This window comes from Olea europaea, unplaced genomic scaffold (genome assembly GCF_002742605.1).
Source record: "Olea europaea var. sylvestris unplaced genomic scaffold, O_europaea_v1 scaffold920, whole genome shotgun sequence".
NCBI lineage: Eukaryota > Viridiplantae > Streptophyta > Magnoliopsida > Lamiales > Oleaceae > Olea > Olea europaea.
In genome coordinates, this window is record NW_019267682.1 from 214723 (window position 1) to 229961 (window position 15239).

The 15239-nt window shown below is 33.5% G+C and overlaps 2 protein-coding genes across 2 annotated transcripts; both read left to right on the forward strand.

Annotated features, from left to right (window-relative positions):
* The first annotated feature begins 114 nt into the window (after positions 1-114).
* LOC111392314 (probable serine/threonine-protein phosphatase 2A regulatory subunit B'' subunit TON2) lies at positions 115-8497 on the forward strand. The gene is made up of 12 exons (XM_023017627.1): positions 115-459; positions 1477-1568; positions 2436-2498; positions 2795-2893; positions 3532-3690; positions 4543-4614; positions 4741-4873; positions 5603-5667; positions 6037-6112; positions 6383-6484; positions 7284-7476; positions 8022-8497. Exons 1-12 carry the CDS (start codon positions 318-320, stop codon positions 8260-8262), a joined length of 1437 nt encoding a protein of 478 aa, XP_022873395.1. The 5' UTR covers positions 115-317; the 3' UTR covers positions 8263-8497.
* A 5157-nt stretch (positions 8498-13654) lies between these two features.
* LOC111392326 (ethylene-responsive transcription factor ERF086-like) lies at positions 13655-15130 on the forward strand. The gene has a single exon (XM_023017639.1). It carries the CDS (start codon positions 13840-13842, stop codon positions 14908-14910), a length of 1071 nt encoding a protein of 356 aa, XP_022873407.1. The 5' UTR covers positions 13655-13839; the 3' UTR covers positions 14911-15130.
* The last annotated feature ends 109 nt before the right edge of the window (positions 15131-15239 follow it).

Here is a 15239-nt window from a genome sequence, read left to right on the forward strand (position 1 = left end):
AAAAAAAAAAGCAAAAAAAAACTGAATTTCCAAAATTATTTACCGACTCTCAATTAAATTCTATAAATAACTAATTTATATAATAAAGGAATATAGACCGAACCGCTTCGGTTTCTATAACATCCGTTTGGTCAAACCGGAGAGAGTGTAGAAACAAGAAGGTACTTTACAGAGCCTAGCATTTCAATTCAGAGAGATTTGGTCTTCGCGTTAATCGGTTTTCGGAGCTCCGAATAGAATTTACAGAGACCCGCATGGGAAGGTATTTTTTTGCTTTGAAATTTTTATCGAAGTGGTTTTGAATTGGAAGTGGAGATATGTACAGTGGATCCAGCGACGGAGAAGGGCACGATTCATCGGCGCCGAGGAAAATCCCTCCTGTCTCTTCCATGCTATGGGTCCGAAACCTCCGCCGGTACATCGGATCTGGTGCCGGGCTTGGATCTGAATCTTTAATGGGTCTGTAATTTCCTACCACTCCTCTATTGCTAGTTGTAATAGTATTATATGTATGCTTTTACATGCTTTTGATTGATTGCAAGAAGAGACAGGATTCAGTAGATGAAGTGTTACTTTAGTAATAGTGGTAATAAGGATGATAATTGAGCTATATGGATGATTGCATTGTCGTTATAAGTGACTGTTTTAGATATTTAGGTCGAAGAATTGAGTAGGTTCTGATCATAGGATTAAATTAGGTTGGATAACATGGATAAGTTCTAGAGAAATTCCGTCTCATAGGATGATTCTCAAAAACTCAGTTCCATGTAACAGCTGTTTAGATTTGCTATACTTTATGGTATGAAATCTGGCTGCTATAGAACAAAACACTACGGAACTCAAATTAAAGTAAGTAAAGTAGGCATATGTGCGGTTTTTCCTTATGACTATTTGAATAGAACAAAGAAGTAGGCAGAAAAGAGAAAGGAAGGGACATTATTAAGGGTGCTAAGATGGATGAACAAGATAAGAATTGAGAATATATTTTAGTAAGTGGAGGTGATATTGATTGAGAATAAATTAAACGTAGGATGATTGAGATGGTTATAACATATTTTGTGTAGACCTAAAGAGGCTGTCGGTCGTAATAGTGTTGCAATCTTGGTAGAACAGGTTAAAACGAGGTGTAAAACAAAACTTAGTTGTGGTTGTTAAGATTTAATTACTTTGGATAGGTACCAAGGATTCATACGATAGACTCTAAATATATTTGGAATAAATATTAGGCTGTTGTTGCCATGCTTTGTAGCAGAGAATACTAGCCATTGAGGTTATGAAGAACTACATTTGCTGATATACCATGCAATTCATGCTTATATCTTGCTCATTGAATTTCTTTAAGACAGTTATTTCCGGATTGGATGATGTGGGATGTCATAGTCATAAAACGTTTTTGGATTTGCAATTTTTATGGATTCCTGCTTAAACATACTGCAGGCAGGCACTTTGCTGACTGAATTTTTGTCCTCCTTTCAGAGCTAGAAACAAAAAGAATTTTATTAGACATGTTTAAAGAGAAGCAACAGAAGAGCTCTGAAGGAGGCACGATTCCTAGTTTCTACAAAAAGGTATAGCCCCTGATCTCTCTAAACTAATAGATCCATTATGCAGTAGTTTATTAATTAGTGGATGTTATTAATTTGTAGAACAACTACTTAAAAAATTATTTTAGGTATATTTGCTAATGCCACTACATACTCTTGGATGGTTAGAAAGTCTTTATCATGTATAGTTGTTCTTTATGAGTAATCACTTACCAACGAGCTTGGCATACATCTCAATAAAATTTGCCGTTTCCCTCATGTATTTCTCTTCTCAACCTTTCAAATCTCACCTATTTTTTAGCTCATAAGGTATTCCGAAATATACAGTTAGACATCAAGACGACGAGAAAGTAACATACCACTCTAGATATATGGTTCTCTAAGGAATGTGATTCTGCTAATCATTATTTTTTTGATATTTTTTATTAATTATTAAATAGTAGAAATATTAAATTATGCCTATAAAAGGCGGTCAGTTTCATGAAATATTATTAGATGTCAGATGTTGTTAATTATTGGGGTATGAATTTAAAGATGTCAGACTGTATTATCAATTTTATTTGGAAATGATTATTCTATGCAAAATAATATCTTTCGATAAATCTGGTTATCAAATATGTAAAAATCATTGGTTATTTATTCTTTGTTTTGTTAAGAGACCTTTTGCATATAAAAATGCAAAATAATATCTTTTGATAAATCTGGTTAGCAAATATGTAAAAATCATTGGTTATTTATTCTTTGTTATGTTAGGAGACCTTTTGCTTATAAAATTTCTATGGAGAGAATGTATATTATGTTCTACATTTCCGGAAATATATTTTCTTACCCTTCTCGAACGTAATTTGCTGAAACTTTTCTTCAATGCACGCTTTTGGTTTTGCCATTTAGAAACCTGAAGAAGGATCCATCAGTCATAGAGTCCAGAGGCTGGCAAAATATCGTTTTCTAAAGGTATTGGGTCTGATTTGTTTACTTCCTTACTGAATTTTATTTTATTTATTTATTTTAAACATCCTTCACGTTCAGTATCCACATTCAGAATTCTGAGTAGCTTGGTGGTGAAATGATGTCTCTTGATTGTTGTACTGCGATTCCATATTTTAAGTTCTGTGCTGCGATAGTTTTATCCTCTGATAACTGCATGCAGCATGCTATGGTTGTGGATACACTGTTCCTCGACCAATTTTTGTAGCTTTTGGATTTGATTCTCGACAAATTATGATTGACGTTGTACTTTTCTTGGTCAGAAACAAACCGATCTTTTGCTGAATGCTGATGATTTGGATGCTATGTGGCTATGCCTGAGGGAGAATTGTGTCATTGATGATGCAACTGGTGCTGAAAAGGTCAGTGGTTGCTCTGATTCTTTTTGTCTGTTTTCTTGCAAATGTTGGATTTTAAGTATATATGATATTTCTTATTTTCCTGCCCTATTTTCCATTACATCTGGTCATAAATTTTTCAGTTTAAGAAGTTTTATATAAACTTTTGAATAATGGAAACTCTACTTTATAGGGGAATGCAGTATTTTTTTTTTAAACTTGTATGCTTGTAAATCACATAGCCAATCTATAAAATGTTTAAGAAATTTGATAAATTATAATAGTTGGATAGCTTTCTAGTTTCTATGCAACTTGTTTTCACTATGGCATCCCTGCCTTTCAGCTGTTCAATTTGCATTATAGCATACTTAGTTTACTGGGAAGAAGTCATCTGAACCATTTACTTGGGATTCAAGAAGTACAAAGACAAAAAACACTAATATAATGTCCAATTAATTGCATTATTTCTGAAAAATGTACATTGATGCCTCTGTCGTTTTTATTGGATTGCTCTATAACTTAAGTTTAACAAATGAAATTTTCTCAGTTTTTTCTTAATTGTCTTCAAATTCAACAATTTCCAGTTGATTGATGCAACAAATTTGTGTTTTCCATCCTTCTGCATATGAAATTCTGAAACGCTTCACTTGTTTGTTTGTTAGATGAATTATGAAGACTTTTGCCACATTGCCTCTGTATGTACCGAACAAATAGGCCCCAAATGTCGACGCTTTTTCTGCCCTTCAAATTTCATGAAGTTTGAAAAAGACGAATTGGGAAGAATCGCCATTCTACCATTCTATCTTTATGTAATGCGAACGGTAGGTTCTGCCGCCGATCCTTTTATATTCATACACTGTCGAGCTGCTTTTCCTTTGATACTCACATTTTAACTTTTAGAATGATACTTGGCATTTTATTGCTGATATCTTTCTCTAACTAAAAAAAATTTAAAGCTTGTTTGGCACAGCTTTTTTCAAGTGAAAAATGAGTTTTTTGGAGAATATGTGGTTGAACAGGGGGGAAAAGTTGTGGGTCACATAGAATGTGCTCTTGAAAATGATTTTAGAAAAATCTGTGCAAAAATTTCTTTAGTTGTTTGTATATACTGGCTTTTGGTGAATTGTTTGTTATTTGACAGACCTGTCGTTCCGCACCTCCTAGGAAAGCTGAAAGAATAAAAAATAAAGGAAGAAAGGGAGAAGAAAATGAAAGCATGCTGAAGAGAAATTGAAGGAGAAGACTTTAGATTTTATAGTGCATAGTTCAGCAATATGAAAAGGCACCTTAAATTATGATTTAATTGTAGAATTCTCTCCTGGGTCTCCGAATATTTGGAAATTAAGAATGTCAATTACTATCTTTGATAATAAACGTTAGAGTAACAAGTGCTTGCGAGGACATTCCAATTCAGGTATCCCATGCTACATTCAATAGTTGCCCATTTTGTTTGTTTCTGATGGAAACTAGATATCATCATCCACATAATTATTGTTAGCAACTGTCCTTGAATTCCATTGGATAGTGGATTCTTTCTAGGTATATTAGTTAGTGATTCGACATTAATGAGACAAAAATTAAAGGATTGAAAAAAGCTCCAAACTTTGCTGCCTAAATGCAACTTGCAAAAACTTTTTATGTCATGTAATACCTTGCTTCCTTTACTTCTTCAGGTATCCCTTACTCAAGCCAGGATTGATATGAGTGAGCTTGATGAGGATTCTGATGGTTTCCTTCAACCTCACGTATGGTTCTTTTTGTGTCTCAGCACTTCGTCCAGCACAATGGACTGTATCTTTGGTTTTATGTATTAAAGCTACCCAGTTTAATGATGCACGTTTTCTAAACACTGCCTAATTATTCTTGATCAGGAAATGGAATTCTATATAAGAGGTCTTATACCTAATTTGGCACAACTCCGGGACATACCAGCAGCTTTTGTGCAAATGTACTGTCGCATAGCTGCACACAAGTTTTTCTTCTTTTGTGATCCCCATAAACGAGGTTGGCACTCAAGTCTTTCTTAATTGCTCAAAATGATTTTACACAGCTGCAATTAGGATCTCCAATCTTTTATATGCTGCTTTTTTTGGGCTCCTGTCGTTTCTACATTTTTCTTTTTCTTTTTTCCTTTTACAAGTCCAGTACTGCTGTTAGCCGCATGGAGTTCCATATTTTGTGTGTTGTCAGTGCAGATATATACATATTTCTATTTGTAACACTCAGGCTATAGAGGCTCCTTTGGAGCAACTACATTTAGTTGCTTTTCCTTGGTAACCGACTCATAGCCTCTGATGCACAAGCACTCCGACTAGGGTGGCATGTCTGTGTCTCACTCCCACACATGCTATGTTTTGTAAGACACCAATACCCCTCGGACACCCCTAGTACATGTGTTTGACAAGCCACGTGCTCTGTATGTTTCATATATATTACTTTTAATTTTCGATAATTGAGGGATACTCTTCAGACATGTGTCTAGCATGCCATGTGTTGTGTCCTATTTGAAAAATTAAAAGAATAATGAAATAATATGCATAATGCACAATTTTTTATTTTTTATTTTTTAAATAAATCAACGTGTCCTTGTCCATGTCCTACATTTTGAAAAATCACCCATTGGTGTATCTGTGTCCATGCTTCTTAGCTTATCAGGGATTAGACTATTTAAGTAATGCATTAATTTACATATTATTTTACAATGGTGTTTGGAATTGCGATTATTATGACCAGGTAAGGCGTGCATAAAGAAAGTGCTACTCAGTAATTGCCTCCAGGAGCTAATGGAACTGCACCAGGTATATTATTGATGCTACTTTTTGTAATTGCAAATAATTCCACGATATAGATGTCAGTAATTTTTCTTTACAACGTAGTGATATGAATTCCATGTGTTTTCTCTATGTTTTGAGATTGTATTATAAGTGGTTACTGCAGTCCAATAATCTGATGATTTTCGTGGGTTTCCTCCACCATATTAAATCCATGAAAAATTAGTTTACAACGTCAATAAATTCTCCTTCCCTCATTTTGTTGCGCTGCTGGACCTTTTCACAAGGTTTATCTTGACCATCCTTTTATGTACTGCGCAAAAGTCCAAAACACTGTTGTCGTTTGCATTTCAGTTGGGAGCTAATATTTGGATTTTCCTTTTCACCTGCATGTAGGAAAGTGAGGAAGAAGTCACTGATACTGAACAAGCTGAAAACTGGTTCTCATTGACATCTGCACAACGCATATGTGGTTAGTACTTCAGCTGTGCAAAGTTTTGAATATTGATATTTGTCAGGTACCTGATGTCATTTTACTAGCCTTGTCTTGTTAATGGAATATCTTGCTGTATATGCTGCATTATTAGGCATTGCATATGGTAACTTTATTCAAGAATTTGCTTTATGAATGGGTGGGGTTCTTGCCTTTTCTGTTATACTTGTTCATGATGGAGAACCATTTTTGATCTCTTACGTTACAATCGTTGTATTTGGAACTAAAGAAGATAATCTAAATTTGCAGATATGTTTCTTGCTCTTGATAAAGATATGAATGGAACTTTGAGCAAGCAGGAGCTTCGAGAATATGCAGATGGGACATTAACAGATATTTTTATTGAGAGAGGTAGAAGTTGATTGTAGTCTCTCCTATCTCCCTCTTCCTGGAAGAAAATCTATCAAACTACTGAAGTGTTCGTGTTCCATTTTTACTACTAGTGTGGTCATGTTCCATTTTTAGTCTCTAATTTATTATTATTTTTTTTCACTACTAAAGGGGCCCATGCACAGTGAATCGACTGCATTTTCTGCAAAAAGAACTTTGACCTGTGCCGAAGACTATCTCATGTTATGTACCCATTGCAATTGATTTATACAAATTTCCAAATATAAACCTGCACTAAAGGCCAATCGTGCGTCGGTGATGCTTTGAAATTGTTATGAACAGCAAGGGGCAAAATTGGTACATCTGAAGTTAGAAAAGTAACCGTTGGACCCTTTCTGTTAGTTGATTGCCATTAAAAATAATTTAGGTACTGTAGTGGATAAAAGTATTTTAAGCTGTTTTTTAGCACATCCCAACACAAGCTACATTCCCGCTTATGTCTGTTGATTTGGAGAAAAAATCCTATTTTCATTTTTCTTTTGGGGAAACTATTTATTCTCAATATTATCTCCTTTTCTAATAACATTGTAAATCTTACAAACTTTTTATCCTTGTTTTACAAATCATTTCGAATTGCCATCTCAGAGAGATGTATCTAGCCATCTTGTAAGGAAATTTTATTTTCATCTAACAATATGAATAGGCTGTTCAATTCTTTACTGCTGCTCATCATACGATTATCTGACCTCATTTTGTTTAATGTGTTTGTGCCTTCCATTTTCGGACACTTAGTACTTTTCTCATTATTTTATACAATTAGTTTTCGATGAGCATGTCCGGCGTGGAAAAAACGGAGGTGGTAATGCTCGGGAGATGGATTTTGAAAGTTTTCTCGACTTTGTTTTGGCACTGGAAAATAAAGACACTCCAGAGGGATTAACTTATTTGTTTCGCTGCCTTGATCTCCATGGAAGGGGATTTCTCACGACTGCTGATACCCATACACTTTTCAGGTAACTTGCTTTTAGGCATTGAAGTCGCGTGTATCTTTTTAGATTCTCTTAAAGATACGTCTGGTTCTTTGGGTTGGACAGTATTATGCAGAATAATATACTAGTATCCAATAATGTGTGTCAAATATGCTTTTACATGTGCTGCTTCAGGGGATAAAGAGATCATCCTCTCTTCTTTGTATAAAATGTTTATGATTTAAATTTCTCCTTGACATTAATCGTCTATAGGACTAAACAGAATAAAAATGAACATGGAAATAAAGGATGGAGACATCAAGAGGGTTGACATGTTTTTTAATTCATCTTGCAAAATCTAAAAAAAATTGTAATTTCCTGCTTGAGGTTCTTGAGCAAGTTCTGCATGTCTTAAGTTGACATATACCACCTAAATCAAAACCATTTAATTTTTATGCACTAGAGTTTGGTCACTGATCTTGTTTCTAATCATGTTATGTTAATTAAAATACAAAATTTGTATAATTGAAATTGGATATTAACAAAATTTGTATAATTGAAATTGGATATTCTTTTGCATCAAAAAACAGGGATGTTCACCAGAAATGGATTGAGGGAGGTAACTACGAGCTTTGTATTGAAGACGTAAGGGATGAAATATGGGATATGGTGAAGCCAGCCGATCCGTTGAGAATAACACTGGCTGATCTACTGGCTTGCAAACAGGGCGGGACAGTTGCAAGTATGCTTATAGATGTTCGCGGATTCTGGGCCCACGACAACCGAGAAAATCTTCTCCAGGAAGAAGAAGAGCCACAAGAAGAAGCATAAGCCCTAGGTATCTCTGTAATCATGTGAGATATAGTTATATCAATTTGTCTCCCGCAATTTTATTGGACCTGAAAGTTTTAGCATGCATGTATAAATGCAGTTTGATTGGAATAAACTATTGAAATTATTTGTAATGTAGAATTGAAGTAGTGTAATCATCAAATTTCTCTCTCCAATATATTGTTGAGGAATGGGTGGTGTTCTTAAATTTCAATTTATCTATGGCTTTTCTGAATGAAGAAATGGCCTTCATAGGCCCCGTCGTCAAAAAAAATCTGCTTGTATGGATATATTAAAAAGCTTTTGATATGGTGGTTGGACATGTAGAGTTAATTTTTTTCCTGTTAAATGTAAATGGAATCAAGAAAGCACAAGTAATGCAAATATTGACAGAAATCTTGAATTTATCACCATATAACATGAAATCTCGAATCCTTTTTAAAAAAAAAATAAAAATAACAAGCAATGTGACTTGTGTAATTTAATTGTAAAAACGTTGTAAAACAATTAGGATTGATTTATTTTAGGATTTTGTTGCTTGTACAACAATCTTTACATAATATTATATGTTATTCTATCATTTGTCAATTTGTTTTTTCCCTCCACATCATTTTATGCAATTCATTATGTACGATTTTTATGTACAAGTAGCACAATCCTTTATTTTATTTTCTTCTTTTTTGCATTTTGCTTCAAAGGTTATGAGCTCTTGCAAGATCTTTCGTTGTGGTCAAAACTCTTGCAACGTTCGCATCTACAGATTGAACTTGTTCTTCGGCTAATTTTTAGATTTATCCAACTAGCACAATTGCCAAGTGGATTTATGTCATGTTCATAAGTTGATGTAGTTCAACGTAAATTTACAATCATTATTAGCTAATGTAACAAGAAAGTTACAGTCATTGCTACTTAATTCCACCATTACAGGAAACAACGTAACTTGAGAATAAGTACGTCAAGAAATATATCTTTACACCACATCAAAGATTCAGTTTTACTGTTTCTCTTATTTCCGAATCCCCATTTTTATTACGATTTACCTCGTACCCCATTATGCCGTGCTTTGTGGTCCATGTATACCGGTAAGACACGTTGCCAAGTACAACCCAATCGATTCACACAGTACACACTACAATCCCACATCTACGTACGTGGCATCCAAAAGTGTGCTAGATAATCGACACGTCACTGAAAAAGGGCCCACAGGGCTGTCTGTGTGATTTAATGATGACCTGTTCGCATAATCTAGAAACGTGTCTCCTCTAGATTTGGTTGGTGTTGTACACGAAATCTTCCATAGATTTTTTCATCTATAGTAATATAATGATTTTAAAAATATCATTATATTTAAATATTAAATATTAAATATCAAAAAATGATATTTAAAATTGATCTCCTATTCATGATAGATAGGATAAAATATGGCAATGGTTGACTAGGCAATGTCACCTTAGCAGTTAAACTTACAATTTTTAACGATTCTCATAGTTGAAAGACGAGGATCCAATTTTTATCATTTAACCATTTCAATCAAGTGGTTCGACAACATTCTAAAGCAACGAAGATTATAAGTTTAGTCTAGTCACTATTCAAATATAAGATATTTAATATTAGGCCCTTAATGCATATATCGAAAATTTTGATACATTTATTCTATTATATTATATTCAAATTTAAGCTAATTACTGTAAATAAATATGATTTTATGCATGTATCCATAGTAAAATCAAATCCATTACATGAGGGGGAGAAGTGGATGTGACGCTATTCGAGTGAAGGGCTATCAAACCATGGAGGAGTCTATCTAAGGGGTATTTAATAGGCATTTTTATGTAAAAATACATTTTAGAATGGTAAATTGATGTGAAATGTGTGGTTGAAAAATAAAGAAAAGTTTTTTATTTACGTATAATATTATTTTAATAAAAAATGTGTGATTGAAAAGAAGACAAAAAAATACATTTTGAAGAAAATGACTACCAAACAGGGCCTAAATTGAATTCGGAAACTATTTTGAATTCTAATTTTGCCAAATATTCATTTCCAATTATCAACAATACTAATGAATATTAGGAAAGGAAAGATGGCATATTTAATTTTATAATCATTATAAGAATGAATTTATGATATCCTCCTAGTTGATACATTCCACGAGAGTTCAGTAGAAGTCTTTCCCACGATGACTTGATTTTCTTCAAATTGTGTATATACCGTGTATTTAGAATAAGGATGATGTTTAATTGCAAACTAAGTAAAGAAATTGTCACTTTCATGTTTATAAATCCTACACATTGTTCATGAAAAGAACCCCAAAGTCCTAACAACATATTAAACCGACAAACATAATATAAGGATGTAAAATTGGATTGTATTGGACGAATATGACTCACTTTTGTAATGTTGAGCTTGTGAAGAAGATTGAAAATGTCCACATCTAATGTGCTCAATGTCAAAGCAAACACATGAAAGAACTTCGTAATTTGCAGGTTCATTTTAGATCTTGCATAGTCGATTATGATTGAAAAATAAATAGATAAATTACACCACTAACAATCAAACTTTTCTTCAATCTTTATCATCAATTAATAGATCTATCTAAGTTGTAAATTACAGACACACGTTTCAGTATAATTCAACCTACTTTACACTTTCAAGCTCAATCGGGATCATATCTATAGATCCATCTACCAACCTATGTACAAAAATACTAAAGGTCTCATCATTTTTTAGGTCTCTTTCTAACAAAAACCTCATATATTCCCCAACTTATAAGCAACTTTTGCAGTGCTTTTATGACTCATTGAACTAAAAGTTAAGGGCCCTTCTTCACTGGTTTGGTCAAAGACTTGAAAAAAAATAAAAAAATTATTCTCTTCCAATTCAGTCAAAGTCTTTAGTCTTTAGTCTTTAGTCTTTAGTCTTTAGTCCTTATTCTCCTTAGAATGTCATATTCTTTTTTCCCTAAATTCCGGATGGCCTTAAAAGATTTAGACGAAAAGTGTGTCATAGAAAATTGTGCAAAATTCTAAAAATAACTCGTTTGATATTTGATACTTTAGAATTTAAATCAAATTAAGTTGAATAAAAGAGTCATTTTTTGCAGATTAACTTCTTTATATCGATTTGTATTAAAAAAAAAGATAAACTAATAAATTATCTAATACTGAAAATTAAATATATTGAAATTAAGGAGTTCAAAAAGAGCACAGACCAACTCACCTTGCACTCTTCAACTTTACATTTTATTTTTCTTGGTTTAAACTTAAAAAAAATTCAAATCTCCCAAGAAAATCCCACATAAAAAATTAATAATTTTATTATTAAAATCAAGTGGGATCACGTCTTTTTATAAGATCATTGACTGACTTTTGTAAGAAAATTTCCAAAACTATTTTGTCTTAACCTATTCCCATCATATTCTTCTGAAAATTCTTTGGTCATTAGATAATGAAATTTTCTAAGCTTCATGTATTTGAAATGCTAAAAAAATATATTATCATGGGATTGTGTTGTTCCCAATGACATTTAGGCATGTGAGGATTAATCAACTAAAGGCATAAAGTTAACAGCTCCATGTTAGAATTACCAATTAAATTGATTAATCAGTGCCCCCACTAATTATACTTATTTGGGTTATTGGATCTCTGTGTTTCTTCTTAAGCGTTTGATTGCCCTTTTGACTATAGCCTTTTGTAGTTCTTTTTGATGAGTGATGTTAAACGGTAAATTTCACGACGCTTTAATATCAAAATAATACGGTTTGACTAGTCTTTTTAATAATGTACGTGTTAATTAAATATAAGATAGCACTCGAATAAATCATATTTTGAAAAATTCAAATGGTCATTTGATTCATCTAAAGCTCAAACGAACAAGCTTTTTTCGAGACTGATTTTCTTAAACTGACGCTTGCAATGACGTATTAAGAGTGAAAATCAATTTCGCTTAAACATGAAAGCAATAATAAACGTATATTTCTTATTAGTATTATTAAAATCTCAATACTTAATAAAAGCATCTCCAGTGCAACAATGTGAATTTGTTGTAGGTCACATGTACGAGAAAGAGGGTGTAGAGAAAAATTGGAAATAAATATATTACTTGTGTATCTTTTTTCATACTTATCTAGTCATGTTCAATCCATCAAATTTTATTTATCTCATCTACCTTCAATATTCATGGGTTTATATTTTCAAATTTGATCCCTTTAAATGGAAATGATTAATGTTTGAAGCCTACGTAATAATGACAAACAAAATGTTACTAAAACTTTGACTTAGAGGCCCTTATGAAGTACAACTTTTTTTCTTGAAAACCTAAAATTGATGATGTTTCCACTTTCCATTTATCTTAATTCTTGGGTTCATTATTTTTTTAATTAGAGATAATCTTTAACTGCTCCCTTTGAAAATCATGAACAAGACAAAGATTTCTTATAAGATTACTTGTAATTATTTACCTTTAAATGCGGAATAAACATGTGACATATCACACATAATTACAAGAAAATTACAGATTTCAAATTCTTGAAATTTTCAAGAAAAATACAGACAAAACATCATTTTATTTTATTGTCCTCATTGCTTAAGAAATTTCTTGTTTTAATTTAATTCCAACATTCCTCAAAAGCCAAAAGGGTTTCTCTAGAATCAGAAATTTTAAGCATGCATGTGAAATTATCTAGGAGTTGACATGAAATTATGTCCTTATCGAGTAGGTTTTTGCTTGGATTTGGCTATTGGTTTTTAGCATATAATAATGATTATTAAATTCATTATGCATCCATCTTAGTTACGTACAATTTAACTTACCACCTTGCTCCCATCCCATGGAATTTTCATTTTCACCCTTGGCTCCCTTGCCTATGGCAAAATGATATATACACCATAAGGGGAAATTTCTATTCTTTTCTTTATTTTTTTCTTATTTTTCGTTGGTCTAGAGAACAAGCAATGAAAAGATATGAGCCGTGACAAGAGGTCAGGTCTATTGTCCAAAATATGTTGTATCATCGATTATCCCATTAATATATTCTTGACATCTCGATGCATCACTTCTTCACAGGAAATGGAAAGTATGTCAAGATATAATGTGCCGAGGTATCAAAAAATTTGTGTTGACATCTTCCAATTTGCATTGAAGAGGTGGTTTGATAAAATGCAAAAATGTATTAACAGGGTACGAATAACAACTTCGAAACATAATATTTGGACTCGTAACAAGATGATGGAAGTGAAAAAACAAATGAAAATTATTGAGTTTCAGTAAAAAGAAATACTTCTAAAAGTACAAATTTAGAAAAGGTAAACCTTTTATTAGCAAAATTCATAAAATAAGAAAATTGCTTATTTTCACAGTGAAAGTTACTTTTTTACTGGTCCACTGTCCACTGTCTACTGTCTACGATCCTTAACTAGCGTCTTTAAAAGAACTCTTCACAGCTTCCGTATACTTCATTCAAACTGATATTTCACTTCCTCATTTGCTGCAACATTCACATTTCCCACTTTATTCCTCATCTGTCGTAAACTAAGTTTCTACTTTCTTCCCATAACAATTTTCTTCATTTTTGCATCAATGTCAAACCCTAAACCTTCCGAGAAACCCTTAAATCTCTTCGAACCCATCCTTACAGATACCGGTTTCACATTTTTACAACGAAACACATCAGTGGCGCAACCGAGCGAAAGACGAGGCCGGAAAAAGCAGGCGGAACCTGGGAGGTTTCTTGGCGTAAGACGACGGCCATGGGGCCGATATGCAGCCGAAATAAGAGACCCTACCACCAAGGAAAGACATTGGTTGGGAACCTTTGACACTGCTCAAGAAGCTGCACTTGCCTATGATAGGGCTGCGCTCTCCATGAAGGGCACTCAAGCAAGAACTAATTTCGTGTACTCTGATCAAACAACAACTTTTCATTCTCTTTTAACCCCTAATTATGATCTTCAAATTCAAGCCTTTTCGCAGCCACCACCACAGTTTTCTACTGCCACGGAACCTAAGCGGTCCAGTTCTTGTAGTCTGCAGCCTGACATTATGCCAAGAAAAGATCAGAAATCAACTGTCCAATCAGAGAACGACACATGTTGTCATGATCAATCTTCTTATGGTTCATCACCTAATGATGATCATAATTTGTTTCTTTCTACTACTGACACAAATTCTGGCTACTTGGATTGCATTGTTCCTAACAACTGCCTGAAGCCATATTCTGCAACTGATAAAATCAATGGGGACACTTCAAATGATCATAAATTTTGCTCAAATTTGAGTTTCTCTGAAAATCACGTGACATTTTATGAAAATAATCCACTTTTTCTTGATTCTACAAGTGTTGCAACTGTGGGATGGAATCCTGAAAACCCTGGAAATCATTATTACTCCGATGACTTTGTGGACAGGTTCTGGCCAGATGGTGATCGAGAGTCAAGGGATTTAAGTTCTTGTGAACTCTCCGACATGATGAACTACCCTTTAGTGGTGGAAAATGGATGCATGGGAGAGTTGAATCCAATTATAAGTGAAAATCCAAGTTTTGAGATGTTGGTGGCTCCAGCCTGCAGTAGTACTTCAGCAGCAGCATGTTGTTCATCTTTATATCCTTGTTTTGATGATGCAGTTGACTTGGGCTTTTCTCTCTTTTGAACGCTGTTCTGAAGGTAGTAACACGAGAATGTTTTGTATACCAGTACTGGACAATACTGTACTGTACAATGGAAAAAAGTTTATTTTATTTTCCTTTGTTAGTTGTGACGTCCCAAACATATCATGCAAGAAACCACACAGCCTCTATCTCTCGTATTTTTCTTTTCTTTTTTGAGGAATGGCTACTAAACTTGGGCTTCAAAAGATTATAAGAGAGGTTGATTTCTAGCTTCTCCAAAAATGAGAGTATATTTTGAGTAGGTTTCATGAGCTAAACTACTGAAATTTGGCTGCTGCTGGAATTCCGATGTGGCTTTTCTCTGCACTTC

Coding starts and splice junctions, on each gene's coding strand:
- LOC111392314 (XM_023017627.1), top strand. CDS start 318: ATGTACAGTGGATCCAGCGACGGAGAAGGGCACGATTCATCGGCGCCG. Junction 460..1,476: donor TGGATCTGAATCTTTAATGG/GTCTGTAATTTC, acceptor TCCTCCTTTCAG/AGCTAGAAACAAAAAGAATT. Junction 7,477..8,021: donor GATACCCATACACTTTTCAG/GTAACTTGCTTT, acceptor ATCAAAAAACAG/GGATGTTCACCAGAAATGGA.
- LOC111392326 (XM_023017639.1), top strand. CDS start 13,840: ATGTCAAACCCTAAACCTTCCGAGAAACCCTTAAATCTCTTCGAACCC.